At 40.4% G+C, this 25,561-nt stretch overlaps 1 protein-coding gene across 3 annotated transcripts; it reads right to left on the bottom strand.

The window, feature by feature from the left end:
• Positions 1 to 45: 45 nt before the first annotated feature.
• On the bottom strand, positions 46 to 24,791 carry zbtb44 (zinc finger and BTB domain containing 44). Of its 3 annotated transcripts, none has more exons than XM_049725779.2 (7): positions 24,511 to 24,791; positions 23,616 to 23,706; positions 15,845 to 16,943; positions 15,460 to 15,544; positions 13,774 to 13,925; positions 12,406 to 12,706; positions 46 to 10,258 (listed from the first exon to the last, which is right to left on the bottom strand). In XM_049725779.2, the coding sequence occupies exons 3-7, from the start codon at positions 16,905 to 16,907 to the stop codon at positions 9,853 to 9,855; spliced, it is 2,007 nt and encodes a 668-aa protein (XP_049581736.1). In that variant the 5' UTR covers positions 16,908 to 16,943; positions 23,616 to 23,706; positions 24,511 to 24,791; the 3' UTR covers positions 46 to 9,852. The 3 variants fall into 3 exon arrangements, with proteins under 3 accessions (XP_049581736.1, XP_049581737.1, XP_049581738.1); XM_049725781.2 differs by having other exon boundaries at positions 10,091 to 10,258; positions 12,623 to 12,706; XM_049725780.2 differs by lacking the exon at positions 23,616 to 23,706.
• Between the last annotated feature and the right edge of the window lie 770 nt (positions 24,792 to 25,561).

Here is a 25,561-nt window from a genome sequence, read left to right as displayed (position 1 = left end):
CAAAACTGAGTCCCCTATTGTGAAGGGCAGAAACAACTCCACACATGGAATTAGTTGTCTTTTTATTTGCATGTTATGCATTTACAAAAAACACCCTTTTTACTAACAAGACAGCAGAGCCAGAACACTAGCAAATTCAGAATCAGTACAACCACAAACCTTAAATTACGGAGTGGTCTGTTGTCAGTTTTTAAGAGCCAGCTGTAAAACAATCTCAGACACACCACAACATCAGTTCTCCCTAATGTGCAGTTTATAACACGGGATGTTTTAGACAGTTTCTCAAAACAGCACAGTATCAAAGACACAAAATACTTTTTTCAGAAAGCAGGTTGTAATCAAGTAACCTACAGTATAAAGAATATGCAACATACTTTGTATATACTGCATTCATTTATTCTTCTTCCAGAGTGCTCAACTTCACGAGGGTCGCTGGAGTCTATCTCAGCAGACTTTGGGCGGTAGGCGGGGTAAACCCTGAACTGGTTGCCAGTCAATCCCAGGGCACACATAGACAAACAACCATTCACACTTGCAACCACACCTACGGGCAATTTGGAGTGTTCAATTAGCTTTCCACGCATGTTTTTGGAATGTGGGAGTAAACCAGAGTACCTGGCGGAAACCCACGCAGGGACGGGGAGAACGTGCAAATTCCACACAGGAAGGCCGGAGCCGTATCCTACACCTTCGAACTGTGAGACGGACGTGCTAACCACTGCTCCGCGTGCCAAGTATTTACTGCATATTTATTTACATGCACAGATCGAAGACTACTCAAACATACTCCCAACTCAATTGGTTCTATTCACATTTAACAAGATGCCATCAAACAGTGACCATGATATAAAATTCACCAATGTATATACTGTATACATATATATATATATATATATATATATATATATATATATCTCCTATTATGAAGACAACTTTTAAATAAAGCATAGACTGGTAGAAAACTGGTATACAACACCACGTGTACACTCTAAAGGCATATCTTGTATTTAATCAAGATATAGTTAAAACATTGCACATAAAAGGACTGAATATATAGGAAATGAAGGTCATGCTCCAGCAAAAGATCCAAAACTAGGCTGTAAAATCAACACATTACGCTTACCAGACCACATCGGCAACTAAACACAAAGTGCTCTCAACTTTACATACTGTAGCATAAACATGCAACTTCAGAGAAGAACATAAAGGAGCAGAACGGAAGCAACGTCTTGTTTCACAGATCAAATGGGCTCTTTTTCTAAAAAAAAATTAAAAATAAAATCATACATTCTTTTTTTAAAATACAAACATAATTTAGCATCCCAGGAACAGAATTTTAAATTTAAACAACACCTATTTATTGCACACATATTAGTTCACAAAAATAGTTCGGGCACTTTTCAGCATACAGCAGCATTTTTATGTATATATACATATATATCTATCAAAAAGAAAAAAGTTGAAAAACACACTCCCCATTGACACAAATAAAGAGCATATGATGTACAATTGGAGAATTTTTTTTATAAATGTTTGATAATGTGCAATTAGAGATAATAGGTCCATTTACTAAGGCTAGCCTCTCGGATGCACAACATTGAACATTTTTTTTGTTTTGTTTCATTTTCAAGGGCAAAACAGTAGAACCTCTTCAATAAACTGCATGGACCATTTGCATGATTATCCTCCTCCTTTTATGTGCAAATATTAATTGCCAGGGCAAAACCTTAAATGAGATAAGAGAACATTTGGTCCTATGGGCGAGAGCTCCATTTTTAGTCTAACAAAAAGTCAAATGGCACAACTTTGAAAAGGTGTCTCACACAATGGCACCGTGTGACACACAATCTTAAGACATCACTCAGTGAATTTGAAAAAATTGTGACTGTTGCAAAACCGTACAACGCTCATTTTTACAATCAACTCATTTATAAAATGGAGAGTAAGACAAAAAACAAGGTTTATATCTTCCTATTTGAACCTAAAGTGGCTGCTGCAAAAAACAGATATTAAATCCAGTCAGTCAGTAGCATTCAACTTATGGATAATAAGAATATGTGTGTCATTATCTTGATCAGTATCAGTGTTTCTAAACAGTTGCAAACACACAAAAAAAAGAACACAAAGAACAAAACAACGACTACGACATGACATCCAACAAGTAATCTCTTCACATGATACCAAGCAGCTCTGCTTTGAAAAAGTGGCCAAGGGAAACAGCAAGCACAACGTGCTTTGGGATCATCATCACGCAGGGATAACATTTCTAGAAAAGATAATCGTGTTGAAACAAACTTCCAACCGTCATGCAATGTCCTTTGCATAACTGTTACGCAACTAGTTACTTTACAAATAAAGATCACAAACATTAGTGATCCAGCTGTTCATTTCTCTTTTCCGGGTACCGTAATTTTTGGACTATAAGTCGCGTTTTTTTTTTTTTTTTTTTTATAGTTTGGGTGGGGGGGGGCGACTTATACTCAGGAGCGACTTATACATGTTTTTTTCACAAATTTTTACTTGATCAGTAACACATCACTTACAAGTATAGTTGACCACTTCACATGTTATTTTTAGTTTAGTTGAACGCTTCACATGCTTTTATATCTTTATCTTGAACATATTCAAAACATAAAAAATAGAGAAAAAATCAAATAAAGCAATTAACACTTTAAAGCACCATATCCAAGTCCACTGTCTGCTGTATGCACACTTGCTCCATTTTTGCTCCTCTTATATTTATTATGTTATTTGTTTATTTATTATTTATTCATCACTCTTATTTATTCATTGTTTGTAACTTCTTGTTTTTTTTGTGTTGTTTACTTGTATGCATATTGTGTACTATACCTTGTCACCGTGGGATAGTGGGAACGTAATTTCGATCTCTTTGTGTGTCTTGGCATATGAAGAAATCAACAATAAAGCAGACTTTGACTTTGATGAGACAACCAAATAAACAAAACAAAAAAACTACATCTGGAAAAAAAATATATTTTCAGACGAAACTGGATGAGGACGCTCTAAATGGGAAGGGCTTAAGAAAAATGGCACCAAAAAGAAACTCATATTTTGCAGGTAACAAACTTCAAGTTGTAAAATATGCAGCCGAAAACAGTAATCGAGCAGCAGAAAGAAAGTTTGGAGAACCGTGATGTACCAAAGCATTACTGTAATTTGAATTTCAAGTGACGTCAGTGGCATGGCATGGCACGGCACGGCGCGGCAGTTGTTTACATAAAGGACAAACGTACCCACGTACGTACTACCGGCATCATTAGCGGCTTTGTTTCTAAGTGATACGGAGTACGCAGAGATTGAAGGAATTAAGGATTTGGAGTGACATAGAAGGTTTGAAAAACTATTATGGCTTTTACGGACGCCCGGTCCTACTCTACTGAGCTCTCGTTCACCTCCGTGGATCGAAGTCGGGGCCGGCGCTTGGCCGGGTGGCTGTCCGCGGACGGTGCATGGGCCTCGGACATGGCTTTTACGCACGCCCGGTCCAATTGTATGGAGCTCTCTTCCACATCGGTAGCTGGAAGTCCACGCCGCCACACGCTTGGAAGTTTGTTTTGTTTAATAAAGAGCCGTTTACCAAACCCACGTCTTTCCTTGTACTTTGTTAACGCTACAATATAGTTATATAGTAGATCTGTGGAATAACGACGAGGCTGACGTCAGGACGCACACGCGGTGTTGTTGACAAAGGACGAGGAATTTGATCGATGGATTTAATGATTTAAAGTGCACAGATGGTTTGATAATATTGCTTATATGATAGTTATTTGAAATATAATTTATATATCGTTATAAGGGCCTGTGGAATATTTTGAAGTGCAAGCGCCGTCAGCCGCTTGTTGACAAAGAACGATCGATGGATTTAATGAATTGGTTTTATAAACGTGTTATTTATGTAATAAAAGGGTGGCGGGTCAGAGCTTGCTTTGACAAAGGAAGTGTAAGGCGCTCCTTCCCTCCGCTAGCCTATGGGAGGTCCTTGGGCAAGACTGAGTATCCATTTAGCCCCCCTTGTCAGGGTCACGATGAAGCCACGGGAAGCAGGTGGTGGATGAAGTTTGAAGGCAGCCAGAGAGTATCTTTGTTACTGGTTTTGGACTTCGTCGTGCTGAGCAGAGGATACCCTTAGGTACAATGGTCAGGACAGCCGCCCAGTATGGGCACTGCTCGGACAGAAAGCAATTGCAACCTACTGTCTGTAAAATTGCAAAGAAAGCCATGGAAAGACATTCAATGCTTAAATCGAAGAACAGCGTGAATGGGGTTCTCAATAAGAACACTTCGCTCGGTAGGGGTTGCCATGATGGACAGGTGGCACCAGATTGTCATCAAGATACTGCCCAAAACCAACCAAAGAAACATCCAGTATATATAGGTACATGGAATGTGAGAAGTCTACACCAGAAAGGAAAGTTTGAAAATGTAAAGATGGAAATGAAAAGAATAGGAATTGACATCTTGGGACTTGCAGAGGTCAGATGGAAGGGAGCAGGAGAGTTTACTTCAGACGGCTACAAACTACTATACTCTGGAGGAGACCAACACCAGAGAGGTGTTGGAGTAATGCTCACACCCAATATGACAAAATCATTGAAAGGATACTGGCCAATATCAGACCGTATCATTGTGACCACTCTTAACAGCAAGCCTTTTGACATCAGCGTTATACAGGTATACGCACCAACAACATTGAAAAGTTGAAAACATCATTGGCCTACACGGACTCGGTCAAATGAATGATTGAGGGGAGCGATTGACTGAATGGTGCTCAGAAAACAATTTCACAGTGACAAACACATGGTTCAAGAATCATCCAAGAAGGAAATGGACATGGATGAGCCCAGGAGACAGACAACGCAATCAGATCGACTACATCCGGATCCAGTGTCGCTTCCGTAATGCAATCCAATCAGCCAAATCCATGCCCGGCGCGGACTGCGGAAGTGACCATGTTCCTGTGGTAGCGAAAATGAAGGTGAAGCTCAAAGCTATCAAAAAGGCAAAATCATACCCAAGCTACAACTTCAAATTATTGAAAACAGACAACAACCTCAGAATCAAATTTGCAGTTGAGGTAGAAAAGAAATATAATGCTCTTGAAGCAATCACAGAAGAGGAGAGAAAATGGGAAAATCTGAAAGAAAGCATAAAAGAGGCTGCTAAAGAAAATTTCCCATCCAAGCCAAAGAAAGAGCACAAAAAATGGATGACAAACGAGATCTTGGACCGCATGGACTTCAGACGCAAAGCGAAAAATGACCCTACAACATACAAATCCATTGACAAGAAAATAAAGAAAATGTGCAATGATGCTAAAGAGGCTTGGTTAAATGAACAGTGTAATGAAATAGAGAGAACATGCAGGACGGACAGCAAGTACATGCACAGCAAGATTAAGGACATTTCAGGCAAAAAGACAACATCCCAAAGCGGTTGCATAAAATCCCAAAATGGAAACATCCTGATGGAAAAAGCAGACATTCAACAGGTGGTCTGAGTATATTGAAGAATTGTTTGATGACGACAGAGAAGACCAACCAGAGAGTACCAAACCAATGGAAGGACCGCCAATCCTGGATACGGAAGTCGAAGAAGCAATTAAAACGATGAACAAAGGAAAGGCTGTAGGGCCTGATCAAATTCCCATAGAGGTGTATGAAGCCCTTGGAGAATGGGGAACACAGAAACTTACTTCACTGCTGAATGACATCTACGATACCGGGAACATTCCTGCTGACATGCTTCGCTCCACATTTATCACACTCCCCCAAAAAACAGGAACAACTGATTGTGAAAGTCACAGAACGATAAGCCTCATGAGCCATACATTGAAACTCCTCCTGAAAATACTTCTGGTGAGGCTGAGAAATAAAATAAGACCAGAGATCTCAGAAGCACATTTTGGTTTTGTTGCTGATAAAGGAACAATAAATGCCATATTCACAATGACCATGATAATAGAAAGGTGTATAGAAATGCAAAATGATATCTACCTTTGCTTCATTGACTACTCTTAGGCCTTCGACGAAGTGAGGCATGTAGAACTTTTCCAAATTCTGAACAAACTGGATATTGATGGCAAGGACCTTAGAATATTGAGCAACCTCTACTGGAAACAGACAGTCACAGTGAGAATAGATGGCGTGCACAGTGAAGAAACTCCAATCAGGCGGGGAGTGAGACAGGGATGTGTCCTATCCCCAGACCTCTTCAATTTATACAGTGAAATGATTCTAAGGAACATCGAAGACGTGAGAGGAATATGTCTGGGCGGACACAATATCAACAATCTAAGATACGCTGACGATATTGTTCTAATGACAGTCAGAACAGACCCTCCAAGAGATACTGAATACTGTTGTGGAAGCAAGTGAAAGGAAAGGACTGGCTCTAAATATATCAAAAACGGAAAGCATGACAATCTCAAAAAAGCCTATAGCACCAACATGCAAACTACAAAGTGATGGCGCACAGGTAAACCAAGTCAACAAGTTCAAATATCTGGGCTATTCCATTACATCAGACGGGAAATGCATATCAGAAGTACAGAAACGCATTGCCATAGCGAAAGTCACATTTAAACGGCTGTCCCCAGTCATGACCAACAGAAACATCAAAACTACAACCAAATTCAGAATACTAAAGGCATATGTATGGTCGGTTCTCTTGTATGGATGCGAATGCTGGACAATCGACAGCAGCATAAGGAAAAAACTAGAGGCAACAGAGATGTGGTTCCTCAGAAGAATTCTGAAGGTATCATGGAAGGAAAAACGAACAAATCAGGAGGTCCTCGAAATGATGAATATGAAAAGATCACTCCTCAATACAGTACGAAAAAGACAGATGAAATTCTTTGGGCACACCTAAAGAACAAAGGGAAAAGAACATCTCAGTGCAACAGCAAAGATTGAGGGAAAGAGAAGCAGAGGACGCAAACGACAAATGTATGTGGACAGTCTCAATGAATGGGCAACTCATAAAGAGCTAACAAACAACCAGTTCATGAAAGCTTCGGATGACAGAGAAAAATGGAGGGCCATGGCCGTCAATGCCTGTTCCAGGCAAGACACCTGATAAATGATGATTTATGTAATAGTTCTCTTTAATAACTCTACATGTTATGTCAGGCCCATTCTCAGCTCTTCGTTTGTGTTTGTCACGTTAGCATACCTATCGTTTAGCCTGTTGTTGCTATCGTATCGAACGATCGCTGGATTTAATGAATTGGAGTGACACAGATGGTTTTATAAACATGTTATTTATGTAATAGTTGTCTTTAATAACTTTGTCTTTAATGTTACGTCAGGCCCGTTCTCAGCTCTTTGTTTGTGTTTGTCACGTTAGCATACCTATCGTTTAGCCTGTTGTTGCTATCGTTTAGCCTGTTGTTGCTCGTTCATGACTGTTCTTGGTGTGGGATTTTGTCGAATAAATTGCCCCCCAAAATGCGACTTATACTCCGGAGCAATTTATATATGTTTTTTTTTCACTTTTTGGGGCATTTTATGGCTGGTGCGACTTATAGTCCGAAAATTACGGTATTTAAAAAGGGGAAACTATGAATCCCAAAAATGTTGCTATCAGAACTGTGGACTCGGACTCGGGGACTCGAACTCGGTCGGACTCGGTGCTGATTTTGACCGAGTCCACCGAGTCCGACAATAAAAAAAAAAAAAAAAACGTTCAATTTTATTTTCATCATGCTGCTGAGAATGCGCGTAGGAATACTGTCCACAGCCCTGCTTACGATCAATGCGGCCACGTTGAGTTACACTTAGGCTAATGTTTACATTATGTACCAATGTCAAGGACGATTATGTCACCCAGCTTATATCATTGATGTGTTTGGATAGTTGTGGGGTCGTCACTAATTATTTGTGTTTAGATAAATGTCTGAGCTATAATGGTGTAATTAATGATTAAAAAATATTATCTTACATGTCCTGTGTTTCAGAAGGGTTATTTCATTGGGCGAGAGTGGGTGTTTTTAAGCGTTTTGCCTCATGCCAATGGCACTCAGGGCTAAGGGTGGGCTTCAATGACTATTTTTGTAAAGCCACGCATTTAATACCATGTCAAATAATATATTAGAGTGTAGGTTATGTTCCAATGTATCCACTTCTATCGGTTAAATAGTCAACTGTACATTCATGACTACGCCATGAGTGATCTACGTTATGAACTAGCAACAACTCCGGTAGGGCAGGAAAAATGTTATTGATCCGACGTCCGATTGGAACGTCGCCTCACTTTTACGTCCGCGCTCTCAGCAAGGGATCCTATATAAGCCGAACCAGCCAGTGTGAAAGCAGTTGCGTTCGTTCTGGTAGATTTTGATCTAAATTAGCCTTGAATAAAGACTAAGCAGTCACATGAATTAACAGAAAAAATGGACAGCCGGACTCGGTGGTCAAGAGGCCGGACTCGGACTCAATGCAAAAATCGGACCGAGTCCACAGCCCTGGTTGCTATTGTGTTTGGATAAAGTAATAAATACAAAGCTCATGTATGAAAAGCAAGGGAAAAGAGGACATGTGCACATGGGCAGAAATATTATAGCGTACATAAAAAAATAAAATAAAATAAAAAAATGCCTATTAAATAACACGAGCAAGCCGGATTGCAACCGGAATTAAATGCTACATTTGGATTTGTTAGCACTCGTTTCAGAAAGTAACAGTGGAGCTGTTCTAAAACGTTGCAAATTGAAGGTATCACCGTCTAGTCGTGGCCAAAGATTTTTGGCAGTCACTGAAATTTTGTGTTTCACCTACTTTGCCGCTTCGCTTTTAACATTTGTGACTCACACTGCTCTCTTGTCATAATCAGCATTTAGATTTTTTTATTTGCAACTTTGGTATTTTTTGTGCTAATTCATTAAAAACATGGAGGATGGAAATTGTTTTTTAGTACATAATAAACTAGCCGCTTTTTTTTTTTTTTTTTTACACAGAAGAGTTCTCTTTTGCCATTCTACTCCAAATTGTATAATATAATAATGTATAATGATAGATGTGATAGAGCATAAAGTCATAAGTAGCTTTCAAAGTTGAGGTTTTCTTGCTACAACACTGTCAGATATGTGAGGCAATGCCCAATTTCAGACCACAACTGTGTAAATGTTGATCTGTACTTGCCAGTGCTAATAAGGTTTAAGATGACTTGATATTGGACTAGCGTTGGCTTACAAAAACAAATTATCAGGAAAAAAAAAACTGTAGAAAAATCATGGGTAATTGTGTCACTTGAAGTTTTGAAAATATTAATGAAACATGCTGCATGTATTCTATTGAAAATAAATGTACACACACCCAACATCATTTTCCCCACAACAGTTGCCATACTGTGTGAAGATATTGCAATAAACAATATTGACATGTAACTGCCTGATACAACAAGAGTGAAAATGACAGGTGTGTACCCATACAAAGTGTCATAATCCTGGTAAAGGAAATAAAAAAAAATATATATATATTTTTTTTTAAGAGCCTAGATTTGTTATTGTGGGCAAACTTAAGTGCTCCTCATCTATTCTTAGGCACTTTCCAAAAGGACAAGGCTCGAATTTCACATACCTCGAGTGGCAGTGCATTCCTGCCAAATGGGATGAATACCCTTAGTTTCAAACCCTTATCAATTTTTTATTAAGAAAAATGGTGGAAAACCATCACCCAGTAACAAATGTCTTGAAAGAACTTGCCATGATTGTGTCTGCGATGTTGAAGTGTGAACAAATCCACTTGACCTCTTTTGGCATGAATATTCCACAGATCTTCCCATGTGACATGACAACAAAGTAGCAGAAAATAGGCAGGAAGAAGACTTGAATCACTCAATGGTGATAGAAGCCAACTCCTTGCCCTGGGGATTTTGCCTCCGATGGCGCTCATGGCCAAACACTTTGGGTGAACTGCCTCCTTCTCTGTTGTCTATCTTGGTCTCCTCTGCCAGGGTGGCGCTGCCACCAGCATCCATCTTGAAGGAGGTCGGAGCTTCCAGTGGATCCATGGAATCGGGTGAAAGGAAGCCAGGTGAGCTCTCGCAATTCTGGGTAGAGGAGGAAACCTGGGAGATGACAGGCATCTGGACTGAGGAGGAGGATGAGGCAGGAATGCTAGTGGATGTGGAGGTGCTGCCCGCATAGACAGGCTGATGTTGGGATTCTTCCAATTCATATTGAACTCCTAGCACCTCCTCCTGCACATGGCTTAGGTAGTCGGGCACGAGGAAATCACTAGTAGGAAGAAGAAGAAAAAACACATCACAGCCCTTTCACTTCCACTTTTAACATGATAAACAACAACTGTTTTAGGTCTCCGGACTTCTGGAGAACAGTGATCATTTGTAATACATTCCAAAAAAGGGGCAAGTCATTGCCAAAAAGCTTGCTTGTGTTGGAGTGCAACCAGAGGTGCGTGCTGCTACTATTGCTAGTTCCTCTCACCAATGAATCTACAACATGCTTTTAAAGCATCGAGATGCAAAACTGAAAGCAAATAAACTACAAATATTTAGGCCCTGTTTTGGAGCGTAGCTTTGTTTTTGTGCCAGCGCAAGCCTCGTCCAGCGTGTTAAGTGGCTGTTCTGCGCTCATCTTTGCGTGCCGGCGCACGAAGCAGCCTCACCCCCAACACGCCTGATAATTTGGTGACAATGTAATCTACGCTTGGCGTAAAAGTGGGTGCATTGTCAATTCCGTGCATAAAATTATGACCATGGTTATGTATTGTTGTACAACACAATATGTACTTTATAAAAAGTAAATCCCTATCTCCAGAAGTTACATTCCAGGAAATATCTACATTGACCCCCTGCCCCCCAGGTAAATGCACACTATAAAAATGTTACATCGTATTTATAGCACTTAAACTGTATATAATATATATTGTAAGAGCAAGATTAAAGACTAATAGAGCTGTAACAACACATTATTTAACTGATGCAATGTGTCTGAATGTTATTCTTATTCAACAATTATTAGTTTTTCGGTCATCTACATCATTAATCAATTAAAACAAAAACAATCATCAATACATAGAACATAAAGAATATACTCCAGTATAGCTTTTTTTCCCTTTACTATTATCTTTTTTTTCTAGCTGTTCATTAAATAAATATTTTATATAGAACACACAATGGAATGAATTTAAAAACAAATCAGATGAGGCACAGAAAAAGTCCTTTTAAAATATGCGGTAGTACAACTTTTCAACAAATTTGGTGAAGTGCAAAGAATTAAAATCAAACGCAACAGTGCATCAAGTAACATCCATCCATCCATTTTCTGAACCGCTTAGGCCCCACGGGGGTCGCGGGCGTGCTGGAGCCTATCCCAGCCGTCAACGGGCAGTCGGCGGGGGACACCCTGAACCGGTTGCCAGCCGATCGTAGGGCACACAGAGACAAACAACCATTTGCACTCGCACTCACACCTAGGGACAATTTGGAGTGCTCAATCGGCCTACCAAGCATGTTTTTGGGATGTGGGAGGAAACCGGAGTGCCCGGAGAAAACACACGCGGGCCCGGGGAGAACATGCAAACTTCACACAGGGAGGGCCGGAGGTGGAATCGAACCCGCACCCTCCTAACTGTGAGGCGGACGTGCTACCCAGTGTTACACCGAGCCACCCCAAGTAACATCCATCCATCCATCCATTTTCTGAACCGCTTAGTCCCCACGGGGGTCGCGGGCGTGCTGGAGCCTATCCCAGCCGTCATCGGGCAGTAGGCGGGGGACACCCTGAACCGGTTGCCAGCCAATCGCAGGGCACACAGAGACAAACAACCATTCGCACTCGCACTCACACCTAGGGACAATTTGGAGTGATCAATCGGCCTACCAAGCATGTTTTTGGGATGTGGGAGGAAACCGGAGTGCCCGGAGAAAACACACGCGGGCCCGGGGAGAACATGCAAACTTCACACAGGGAGGGCCGGAGGTGGAATCGAACCCGCACCCTCCTAACTGTGAGGCGGACGTGCTACCCAGTGTTACACCGAGCCACCCCAAGTAACATTTAAATACAATTAAATATAAAAAATAAAATTAACAACAACAAAAATGAAAAAGAAATAAACTAGCAGCATTTGGGGTGAGCCTCAAGTCGTTACCTGTTGGCTAACTTTGGACTGTGTTGGCACGCTGTCAAATAGTTCATAATAATCTACCAAGTATTTTTTGCTAAATTCAGCTGTATACACATGTACAATGAGTACAATGTAAATTGAATTAAAAACACTGAATTGTCACGTACTGAATTCAATCAACGTATTTTATACTTTATGTATCGGATAAGAAAACATTGTGACATACATAAATCAATATAAGAATGTTTTCTGACCCCTAATGTGATCGGAGTGAATGATGGGGTCTCCTCACCTGCTCTGGAAGTAGTTTGCTAGTTCGGATGCCTCATGGTTCAGACTCCTCAGGTGTACAATTAAATTGCCAGAGTTGGTGAACATGGCGCCGCACGTTTTGCACTCATAAATCCGCGGCTTGCGGATTATGTGTCGGGAGACCCTCATGTGGTGCTTATATTCACCGAAGGACGTGAATGTGGCACTACAAATCTGGCACCGGAAACAGCGTTTACCTTCGTGCTTCAGCCGATGCATCTTTAAGGAGTAGGCCCGTGTGAACTTTTTCCCACAGCGGTCACACTGGAAAGGCTTAATGCCTAGTGGAATCAAGAAAATCAACACTTACATTCAGATGCAATTCATGTCACGACAAGGTCACACTTCATAATTTGACAATAACAAGAGAAGAGGATGTGGTCTAAACAAACCAAATGTTGACAACTGTGGATGTTAGAAGTAATACAACATAAATCTCAATTTTACGCGGACTTTGGGCTCCAGAATTTGGGAATCACGTTAATCCAAAAGTGCGTTGTATATAAAGTCTTATTTTAGAAAGGAGTGTTTGTAGGCAGCCGACTTTAATTTAGGTCAGGCATGTTGTTGGGCGGCCAAACCACTATTTGCCGTCTGTCACATCAAAATCTGTTGACATTTTATTAAAAGAGAAGCAATACGCAGGTGGATTGAGTAAGTCATTTTGATGCTATGTGAATTGGATGGAAGCAAGAATAGTGCAGCCACTTATTCTACTACTGTGTCTGGCCACGCTCTTTGACTTGTGACTGTGTGGATGAGGTGCTTCCGCAAACTTCTCCCTTTACGAATCCAAAACGATCCTAGCTATCCGTAACACTAATTAAGCTCAAACAGCCCAACTTATTATTATCTAACGTCTTTATATTGGTCGCAGAAATTCATCAAATCACTAGCACTAAGGTTTACGCGCTAGTCATTTAGCGTCATACTGTTCTTATATCATCCATTTAAAATACTAATTGAAAATGTATTTATGACAAAAAAAAAAATTGGGATTCATGACCAAACTGCATTAGATAGAAAGTCGCATAGGATCAAAGAGGTTTTTTTTAATTAAATTAAAAGCATCTCTGCTGATCCATGTGTTGCGATAACTCTCCCTCATTTTCTTCACGCGCTGCCTCTACACTTACTGCCTTGACTTCGCTCGAGCAGTCAGTCGGTGACAAATTGACAAATAGGCTCTGTCAATGTGTAATTGACAATCATGTGCAAGCTCTAACGTGAGCAGCCACAGGAACACAATATTTTGAAGGTAACATTAACCTGATATGTTACACAAATTTTATTTGGTTTTAATTTTTCACTGAAACTATCATGATGTCATGTTTGCATCTTTACCTACCGGAGTGTATGAGCATGTGCTGCTTGAGGTTTTGAATGCGTGTGAATCGAACTCCACAGGTTGGACACTGAAAGGGTCTGTCCGGGCCATTGGTCCCGGGGCGGGCTGATGGGCCAATATAAAGGTGGTAAGGATATTGAATACCTTCTAATCTGAAATACAAAACAAGAAAAAGCTTCAAATAAATAAATAAATAAATAACATATGGTTAAACTGTGCGCCTGACAAGTGTAACTCATACCAAACATTACTAGAGGTGCAATTATTATTAATTAATCAACTACTGTATTTTCCGGACTATAAGTCGCTACTTTTTGCACAAGCTTTGAATCCTGCGGCTTGTCGTCCGGTGCAGCGTATCTATGGATTTTCTGTGATTTTTGTGATGACTAATACATTTATACACTCGTGAAAAGGCTGTGGACCGCTGTTGTGCGGCATCGCTTTGCTGGGCGGAGGGATATGTTACCAGACACATGGTCACTGGGGAGAAGAGTGGTGTGTTGATCGCATGTCTGTCCGCCAGGCAAATAGTGCCGTATAACTGACACAAAGAAGAAACAGAACAAGATCAAGACAGACATTACTGAAGAAAGGAAGCTTTTATAAACAAACCCTCATTATGTGGGACAAAAGAATTGCATATAATGCCGCTTTTAAGTTAAAGGCAGTCGATTTGGCTCTTAACGAAGGAACTAAAGCTGGTCATGCACTGTAGAGGTTTCCTCTGGTCACTAGAGGGCACTGGGCTATTGTTGATGACATCTTGTCGCGTCACACTTTTCTTTATTTTCCGGTCACGTCCACTCTGGAGCTATACTGTATCTCATATCATATTGCCAACTTTACCCCTATAAGTGGTCCCATTTTATTATTAGTTGTGGGTTGCTAGTGTTCCCTGCATATTAAGTTCATTATGGTCGTCGCTGAGATTTATACATGTTTGTATGTTTGCAGAGCTCCTTCATCTTTGTCAAACTAGCTTATGTTGATAAAAGGTATACATACATTAAAACACCTGCGGCTTATAGTCTGGTGCGGCTTATATATGAAAAGAAACAAGATTTTTCCCTAATATATAATCAGGCGCGGCTTATAGTCCAGAAATTACAGTAATTGAATAATAAAATAATACAAAAAATGTATTTAGGATTTGATGGATCATTTGGATCCTTTTTAATCAAAACATGTGAAAATGCTGGGAATTTCTACTTTTTTTACAGTAAATATATATGTAGTCTTAGTATCCATCCATCCATCCATCCATCCATCCATCCATCCATCCATCCATCCATCCATCCATCCATCCATCCATCCATCCATCCATGTTCTGTACTGCTTGTACCCACGGAGGGTGAGGGCGTGCTGGAGCCAATCCCAGCAGTCATCAGGCAGTAAGGGGCAAACAGCCTGAACCGGTTGGCAGCCAATCGCAGGATACACAGTGACGAATAACCATCCACACTCACACCTACGGGCAATTTGGAGTGCTCAATCAGCCTACCATGCATGTTTTGGGATATGGGAGGAAACCGGAGTGCCCGGAGAAAACCCACGTCGGCACGGGGAGAACATGCAAACTCCACACACCCTCTGAACTGTGAGGCGGACGTGCTAATCAGTGCGCTACCATGCCGCTCTGTATCTTGGTGTTCAATCAAATTAAAACATTTGGTTTTCCAATACCTTTCATCATCTTCGGCATGTCCTCCAGCACTAGAGGCACTCTGAATTGACGGCAAGCCTTCTGACACTCCCTCATCCATTGATCCTGAAAAAGAAAAGAAAATTGCAAACATGTTATGGGCGTTTCTGAATTTTATTTAAGCTCATAATGAAAAAAGAATGACACTGAAGATGGGCTTGAAAATCTGCGCATTTTGGGGAATAAGGAATGCGTGAAAAGATATTTTTTAACTACCTAAATTATTTCTGGAACAGTTCAAAGTAATATGTAAATAATGACTAAGAAAAAGCTGCCTCACACATTTAACTTAGAGTGGTGCAGCTGTAGTTTAACGTTTAAAGCCCATGAGTCAACAATTATTATTTTGCAGCGCAACTCTCCCACCTATGGATGATGACTGTGGACTGATGAGGAGATCTTCCTGAACCTGCTCACTTCCTGGCACCGTCTGCTGATCACTGAGTGAACTTTGGGAGGCACTGACAGCGTGGGAAGATGCTTCCTGGACCTCCTCGTCACTGAGGCGCTCAACTTTCACCCTCACATCTTCTTCCTCGGCCGGCACAGGTGGTGACACTGCCTTGGAACTTTCACACGTCAAAAAGTCACTGAGTCGCCGACCAACCGCCACCTCAGATGTAACTGTTGCTGCCTGCTCTTGGCACCGAGGGCTCTCTGGGAGCTTTGACTTGTCCAAGTGGAATCGCCTATCGATGCCGAATGGGAACGTCCACGGGAAGGCCAGGGAGGACTCCACAGGCTGGGCTGTGCTATCTGAAAATGAAGGGGATGGGTTGGGGACCTGTGGGGAGGTAGTGACCATCTGTGCAGTGCATTTGAGGGGACTCTCAGGCGACGCCATGGTTACAAAACTCTTCCGTTTCCGGCGCGATTCGCGGCAGACGGGAACATTTCTCTCCATTACACTACAGTCAGATGACACAGGTGACACGCTACCATCAAGAGGCGTGAGGGCACAGTTTGATGAGGCACTCTCAGGTGCTGATTCAAGGGGCTTGCTTGCTGCAAGTGTGCTGTTACTGTTGTTACTTGGACTCCATAGAATACTGGACTTCATGAACTCTGAACATGTACTTGCTACAGCAAACATCTGCATGTAACTTGCAGCTGCAAGGACATCAATGATATTTTCTGTACTGATGGAGAGCGTTGATGTGTAAGCGTATTCCAGCAGAGGAGCAAAGCCACTAACTGTCACATGGTGAAGGTCCAAAACAAACTTGTCCTCTTCCTCGGGTCGACCCACAAGTTTAGAACGGAAAAATTCGCTGCAGCAGGCCAGGACAACTTTGTGGGCCAGGAAATGTTTGTCTTGCACCCTGATGGTAACATCACACAAGTGACCATGGTTACGCAAAGTGTTGAGCTTCTCGAGCATCTCTTGGCTGTGGGATGCCGAGCAATGGGTAAAGGTTTTGACTCCCATGTTAGTCAGCTTCTGAACATGTAGAGAAACTGGATCCTAGAAAGACAAACAAAGTATTTAGTGCATCATTTTAAAGAGGAGTAAGATCATGTAATCACTCACTACTCTCCATAATGATCCATGTTTATTTACAGAACAGGATTTGCACTGAATCAACCAAGAGTTTCTCTGTCACTTGCTTTTTTCTGAGAGCATACCAGTAACAACCTCAAGAATCGAATGTCCGTACTGTTAGCTACATATATATTACACAAAGTGCTGTTGGTAACGTTTTACTCAACAATAGCCACCTTTTTAAGTAACTGGCAATGATCCTTCTGAGCTGTGCATGTGTGCAATAGCGTAATTCGCTCACCCTCACAGCATAAAGTAAATGTACACAATGCATTAAAAAATAAAACCTGAGCTGTCTTGGCATTTTGCATTTTCATATTCGCTTCATACCAAGAAACTGAGTAGTTTATTTGGCATATGTAGTTGACAGGGAAGAAAGGAAAATGTGTCCAAAAAAGAGAAAATGATCAGTATGGAAGCATTTCAGACTGATGGATATGTCAGTGAAGCAGGTGCCGTCAACTCCCCGCTATTGCAGACCCAAGTGAGGAAGGCAAACATTTATAATAGCAATAATGTCTACCTTGCCCGCTTGCAAACGAGAATGACAACATTACCAGTTAAGTAGATGAACGTACTCTGAGTGATTTTCAATTTGTCAAGCGTAAGAACACTAAACTGTGCATGTGAACTGTATCAGCGATGCTGTGGCAAAGGCTGAATGAAGACAGTCATTTGTTCATCGGGAGTGTTTTTTTTTAATACTCCCATGGTGGGGATGAACAATTTTGTGGACAAATCTTTTGTATGTTTTTTTTTTAATTCACTGACGATTCAGGTAAAAGAACTGTTGTCCCCATCACAACACCCTCTTGGCTGAGGCGGCAGGCAGGAATACAAGGATTTTAATCAACCAATATCCGAATAATTCAACTCAAGACAGGCTTAGGACTGCCTCACTCATTTCCTTTTGCGTTGCTGGACAAAAACTGCCAAAATGGGAAAAAAAGAATAAAAATGAAAAAAAAAAAAAAATAGTATATATATATACCGTATTTTCCGGACTATAAGTCGCTCCGGAGTATAAGTCGCACCAGCCATAAAATGCCCCAAAAAGTGAAAAAAAACATATATAAGTCGCTCCGGAGTATAAGTCGCATTTTGGGGGCAATTTATTCGACAAAATCCCACACCAAAAACAGTCATGAACGAGCAACAACAGGCTAAACGATAGCAACAACAGGCTAAACGATAGGTATGCTAACGTGACAAACACAAACAAAGAGCTGAGAACGGGCCTGACGTAACATATAGAGTGATTAAGGACAACTATTACATGAAGGACAACAAACAATGAATAAATAAGAGTGTTGAATAAATGATAAATAAACAAATAATAATAAATAATAGTAATAAATATAAGAGGACCAAAAATGGAGCAAGTGTACATACAGCAGACAGTGGACTTGGATATGGTGCTTTAAAGTGTTAATTGGTTTATTTAATGTTTTTTCTATTTTTTATGTTTTGAATATGTTCAAGATAAAGATATAAAAGCATGTGAAGTGATCAACTATACTAAAAATAACACGGGAAGTGGTCAACTATACTTATAAGTGATGTCTTAATGATCAAGTAAAAATTTGTGAAAAAAAACATATATAAGTCGCTCCTGAGTATAAGTCGCCCCCCCACCCAAACTATGAAAAAACCGCGACTTATAGTCCGGAAATTACGGTATATATATATATATATATATATATATATATATATATATATATATATATATATATATATATATATATATATATATATATATATATACACTATATATTTTTATATATATATATATATATATATATATATATATATATAACTATAATTGAAAATTTAAATTAGAACTGGAAATAAAAACAACAAATATAGAGACCACACAAAAGTAAAAAAATAAATACAAATTATTTAGAAATAAATAGCAAAAGATTAAATACAAAAAATAAGTTTAAAAAGTATTATTTGTTTTTTTTGTTTATTTTTTTTATTTTGGCAGTTTTGGTCCTCTATATGAGTCACCCCTTCCCCAGTATGTAAAAACTTAAGCGCCTTTGTTCACATCAGCAATTAACTGGCGCAACTGCAATATGCAGTTAGCAAGCTAGTTACGCCCACAGTCTGAAAATGCATCTTCCTTCAGATAGTCCGTTGGCATGGCCGCTTTAAATCCCCACAAAACTGCCAATGTGTAGACCTGGGCCTTAAATTACGCTGTTCTCGCCATGAATATGCACATATAACAGAGAAAAGACAGAAAAGCAACGTAAAAAATAAAACTTAAACGTGAGATGTGCAGCTAGCATGTGGACAGGGACCTCACATTGGTGTGGTCCACAGCTAGCATGTGGACAGGGACCTCACATTGGTGTGGTGCACAGCTTGTTGTCACTGTGTGGAAAAGCCCCACAACAACTCACTGGCTACAGTGCCTTGCGAAAGTATTCGGCCCCCTTGAACCTTTCAACATTTCGCCACATTTCAGGCTTCAAACATAAAGATATACAATTTTTATTTTTTGTCAAGAATCAACAAGTGGGACACAATCGTGAAGTGGAAGAAAATTTATTGGATAATTTACCGTAATTTCCGGACTATAAGCCGCACCGGACTATAAACCGCACCAGCTAAAATTCAGGGATATTTTAGTTTTTTTCTTACATAAGCTGCACCGGACTATAAGCCGCACGTGCACATGAGTTTTTTACAAAGAAAGACAGTACACAGAAAGCCGTAAAAATCCATAAATACACCTCACCGCCATTTAAGCCTTAGGGTTCAAAGTAACCTTCTGAATAAAATGCATTAAAAGTTCACATTCATTACAACTTGTTTTTGGTGAGCAAAATGTCAGAAGAATTGAATTTAAATGCTGATTGATTGGGTTTTAATATAATGCAGATGGTACAAACAGCGCCACTGCTTTGTGTAATCTCTAGGAGAAAGGGTTTAGAGCCCTTTGACGCAGGTCACCTAGCGTGCATTCCTACTAAAGCTCATAATAGTCACAAGCAACACAGCCAGAATAAGCAGCAGCCATAGTAGTGTTTCAAAATAGTATTTTGGTTGTTTTTTTCTTCAAGATACCGCACAACAGTGGTTCACAGCCTTTTTACGAGTGTATAAAAGTGATGAAGTCATCACAAAAATCACGAAAAAAAAATCTTATATAAGCCGCACCTGACTATAAGCCGCAGGGTTCAAAATTTTGGAAAAAAGTCGCGGCTTATAGTCCGGAAATTACGGTAAACTTTTTTTAACAAATAAAAAACTGAAAAGTGGGGCGTGCAATATTATTCAGCCCCTTTCAGTGCAGCAAACTCACTCCAGAAGTTCAGTGAGGATCTTTGAATGATCCAATGTTGTCCTAAATGACTGATGATGATAAATAGAATGCTCCTGTGTGTAATCAAATCTCCGTATAAATGCACCTGCTCTTTGATAGTCTCAGGGTTCTGTTTAAAGCGCAGAGAGAACCATGAAGACAAAGGAACACACAAGGCAGGTCCGAGATACTGTTGTGGAGAAGTTTACAGCCGGATTTGGATACAAAAAGATTTCCCAAGCTTTAAACATCTCAAGGAGCACTGTGCAAGCAATTATATTGAAATGGAAGGAGTATCAGACCACTGCAAATCTACCAAGACCCGGCCGTCCCTCCAAACTTTCATCTCAAACAAGGAGAAGGCTGATCAGAGATGCAGCCAAGAGGCCCATGATCACTCTGGATGAACTGCAGATAACTACAGCTGAGGTGGGAGAGTCTGTCCATAGGACAACAATCAGTCGTGCACTGTACAAATCTGGCCTTTATGGAAGAGTGGCAAGAAGAAAGCCATTTCTCAAAGATATCGATAAAAAGTCGTTTAAAGTTTGCCACAAGCCACCTGGGAGACACACCAAACATGTGGAAGAAGGTGCTCTGGTCAGATGAATCCAAAATCGAACTTTTTGGCCACAATGCAAAACGATATGTTTGGCGTAAAAGCAACACAGCTCATCACTCTGAACACACCATCCCAACTGTCAAACATGGTGGTGGCAGCATCATGATTTGGGCCTGCTTTTCTTCAGCAGGGACAGGGAAGATGGCTAAAATTGATGGGAAGATGGATGGAGCCAAATACAGGACCATTCTGGAAGAAAACCTGTTGGAGTCTGCAAAAGACCTGAGACTGGGACGGAGATTTATCTTCCAACAGGACAATGATCCAAAACATAAAGCCAAATCTACAATGGAATGGTTCACAAATAGACGTATCCAGGTGTTAGAATGGCCAAGTCAAAGTCCAGACTTGAATCCAATCGAGAATCTGTGGAAAGAGCTGAAGACTGCTGTTCACAAACGCTCTCCATCCAACCTCACTGAGCTCAAGCTGTTTTGCAAGGAAGAATGGGCAAGAATTCCAGTCTCTCGATGTGCAAAACTGATAGAGACATACCCCAAGCGACTTGCAGCTGTAATTGCAGCAAAAGGTGGCGCTACAAAGTATTAGCCTAAGGGGGCCGAATAATATTGCACGCCCCACTTTTCAGTTTTTTATTTGTTAAAAGTTTAAATTATCCAATAAATTTCGTTCCACTTCACGATTGTGTCCCACTTGTTGATTCTTGACAAAAAATAAAAATTTTATACCTTTATGTTTGAAGCCTGAAATGTGGCGAAATGTTGAAAGATTCAAGGGGGCCGAATACTTTCGCAAGGCACTGTATGTTTACATGGACTACGGTTCTCCAATCCGATTAGAGTTCGGGTTAAAATAATGGTAGGATTCACTGTTTTCATGGACACTAATGAAATTGTATCGAATAGGAATTGCATGTGGCGCACTGGTTAGCACATCCGCCTCAACGTTAGGAGGGTGCGGGTTTGATTACACCTCTGGCCATCCCTGTGTGGAGTTTGCATGTTCTCCCCATGCCCGCGTGGGTTTTCTCCGGGCACTCCGGTTTCCTCCCACATCCCAAAAACATGCTTGGTAGGCCAATTGAGCACTCCAAATTGCCCATAGGTGTGAGTGCGAGTGCGGATGGTTGTTCGTCTCTGTGCGCCCTGTGATTGGCTGGCAACCGGTTGAGGGTGTTGCCCGCCTACTGCCCGATGACTGCTGGGATAGGCTCCAGCACACCCGCGACCCCCATGCGGACAAGTGGTACAGAAAATGGATGGGTGGAGGAATCGCATGTTCATGTGTCTCACTTTTAGGCGGAACAAATCATTCTGTCATGCGCAGACTGACGAAATAGATAGTAGTAGTAGAAGAAGCTGTAGAGACTTCTGTGCTAAAACATTGCTCCGTTCAAAGACGTTTTAATTTTCACTTCATAGCAGTCTTTCTCAAATAGTGGAGTGGGCCCTTCATGAGGGGGTGAAGTGATGCCAGGGGGGCACATGTCACCCCAAGGAACATTGGTTTTAATAGTGTACTAGATTAAAGTGTAATTGCATTTCCACTACAGTAGGTGGCAATGGCGCTCTCATTGGCAGAGTATTAATTCAAAGGTGACAGGGTTTTTCTTGCACAGAGCACGTGCACAAAAAACAAAGCAAACCCTTACGAGACTATATGGAAAAATATTTCAAGGGGGATGAAAAGAAAAACAAAGCAAGACAAACAATGTCAAACTCATTCTTTGTTGTAAATTGATCTATATATTTCTTTAATGTTCATAAAAATGTAATAAAAATGTAATGTAATTATGTGCAATGTACATAAACATTTTATGGCTAAATTACACTATTTAAAGTCATGGCAGAGAATTGAGAGGGTTTAATATTTTCTTCATTCTTGGGGGTGCGTCACAGAAAACAATTGCAAAGCAATGCTTTATATAAATTTTAAACAAAATGACGTTTACTGTATTGTTTACTTCAACATTAATTAGTAAGAGAACTTTATAAAGCTTCAGAGACAAGCTGAAAGTGCATCGTGGACAGTTAAACAGCAACATTAATACACTTTTAGGGGAAACAAGGGGGGTGGTGAATGGAGCATCGAGGACAGAATGCCAGGTTATGTAACTACAATCAATGCAAGCCAGGCTCATGTGGAGGCCAGTGAACTACAGGATGCTTAGCAGCTGACTGTGAGACATGTGGACTCTCTGCCATGAAATTTTCCATCAAACAAAAGCTTGAGTAAAGGGGCTCCTTTCGGGAAAGCACATTCCCTGTGTCACACTAACACACCAAATAAAAAGTACTCCTGGGCTGCGCTGGCCTAATAAAAGAAAAGTAAATTACAGATTTCAAGTAAAAATAATGGAAAACAATCTAATGTCATTTATTAAGGATTCAAGAGCTTCTCTGGTAATTTAAAAGGGACTTAAACAAATTATGGTTTGGATAACTATGTAGTATTCATAACACATTCTGAAGGTTTTTCTGCAATATTGGTATGCGATCCAATGCGGAGTCAATCATAAACTAATAGGATTATTTTTGTTTTAACTGGAATTAATGGGCCACAGGTGGTGACACAGGCTTGTTATTGGTCATTGTCCATCGGAATACTATTTTATGCAATCTCTTAAATGTTACATCTCATATTTAATGTCTGAGAACCCATAAAACATTACACACAAAGTTTATGTCCACCGTACCTCTCAATTACTCGTGATGACGGCGTCCAGTTTACAACCTGGTCCTTTCACTGTAACTATCATCACATACTACTAGCGAGTGGTCAGAAAGCTGAAACAAATGGAAAACGTCGATTAATGGAAGCCGTTGGGCCAAGGTGAACATAAAAGACAAACACAGGACTCTATTAACGTGTGACGAGGACGCTACGAATTCCAAAAATGAAGTTACTACATAAAAAAACTAACAATGCAGTTTAGCGAACACCAGCTAAGTGTCAAGTTCCCATTTGTAATCACGGTTTAGATGAGAAATACATCCTGTTTCACCTATCAAAATAAAACCATTTCACTGAGTTTGATATTTCGATTGATTTACACGTTGTTGTCCCCCATAAATGATTGGAGGAAAAAAAGTTGTAGCAAGGTTCATTCAGCATGTATGACTATGGCAGCGTGTCAAATAAAATAAACATACTGAACAATTTTCGATCAATGTTTTAAGATTACTAAATTCAAGTTTCCTTTATGTTCCTCCTATGTCCTAACGGTTACTGTAATAAAATGTTGTTTTGCAGACTAGACTTGTATGTATAATTAATTCATCACCCAGCTTCTTCCAATAAATACGATGTGGAGTATCGACGCCAAGTACGCACGCCTTGGTTTACCGTCGAATTCAATATAAGCTTTTCTTTCGAAGCTTAGGATGTTGAACTTCCTGTTTGACCGCGGATAACCCTAACTACCTCAACACACCAAGCGATGCACGACAACTAGCACGTTAGCTACCAAGCTTACCATAGCATAGAAGCCTGCATCCGGCAATAAACAAAAAGGCCTACCCGACATAATAGTTGAACAAAAAACGCGCACCATGTGACACTAAAACATGAACTGTAATTACAATGTTTACCTTTTAGTACAGAGGCCACTTCTGGCTTCCGGGCCTGAGCATCCGAACAGTTGAGCTGACAAAAAGCTGCTCGCGACGTGTCTTGTCGCTTCTCCTGGAAAACTTACATCCCCAGCGTTATTCTGGCTAATTTCCAGCTCTGACAACGCTCACCCGACCTCACTACATACCAAGTTGTCATTATAAGAGTCCGTTTGCTATTTTCTACCCTTTGTGATGCCGGCTAGCCTTTCAGCTCTCTCATTTGTATCCCCACAATGCAATGCGCATCAGTACTGTAAGAAGCAGGAAGTCTCATTGTCCAACATCACAATAACGACTCTGCCACATAGCTTCCCAACATTGACCTTACATATTGCTTTTCAATTACTTGGACAAACATTACACATACTTGCTACAATATAGGAACACAAATACCATCAAATACAATCATTTTGTTTTAAAGTATTCCTTAACAATATGTTATCCATGCTCACTTATGCTTATTATTATGGTTGTGGTGATCGACAGCATGTACTAGTAGTTTTTAATATCACACTCTAATGCACTACTCAACATTTAAAAGACACAGGGGTGGCGCTACACTGGGATGAGAAGGGATATAGTGAAATCTGTGCAGCCCTACTGCATTTGATTTGATATTCTAAAATGTAGGTTTAAATTATTTTCTCAGCCCCGCTCTATATCAGTCAATCCCTTCTTTGTTCCTGGGTAAGAAGAATTCCTAAAGCCATCCCTAGGAGTGCAGTAGGCTGCACGGCTTGCATTAGCAAATGAGCCTCAAATTCACTGAATCAATGTACATGTTTTTCTAAGTAGTGCATGGCTAAGATAAGGGACTAGAAATTTTAGGAACATATTGAAGTGTAAATCTAAACCACCGTGAAAACGTACTTGCTCTCTTTTCAAGTCCTTACTTCATTTTCACCTCTGTGAAATTAGTGACATTGATGAATGGTGCGCAAAGGTAGTAGGTACACAGTATAGCCTGGATCAATCAGTGAAGAGCGGACATGACGTTGGAAAAAAAAAATACTTTTTTATAAATCAG

Source organism: Syngnathus scovelli, chromosome 7 (genome assembly GCF_024217435.2).
Source record: "Syngnathus scovelli strain Florida chromosome 7, RoL_Ssco_1.2, whole genome shotgun sequence".
Classification (NCBI taxonomy): Eukaryota; Metazoa; Chordata; class Actinopteri; order Syngnathiformes; family Syngnathidae; genus Syngnathus; species Syngnathus scovelli.
This window is presented reverse-complemented; position numbering and strand designations above follow the sequence as displayed.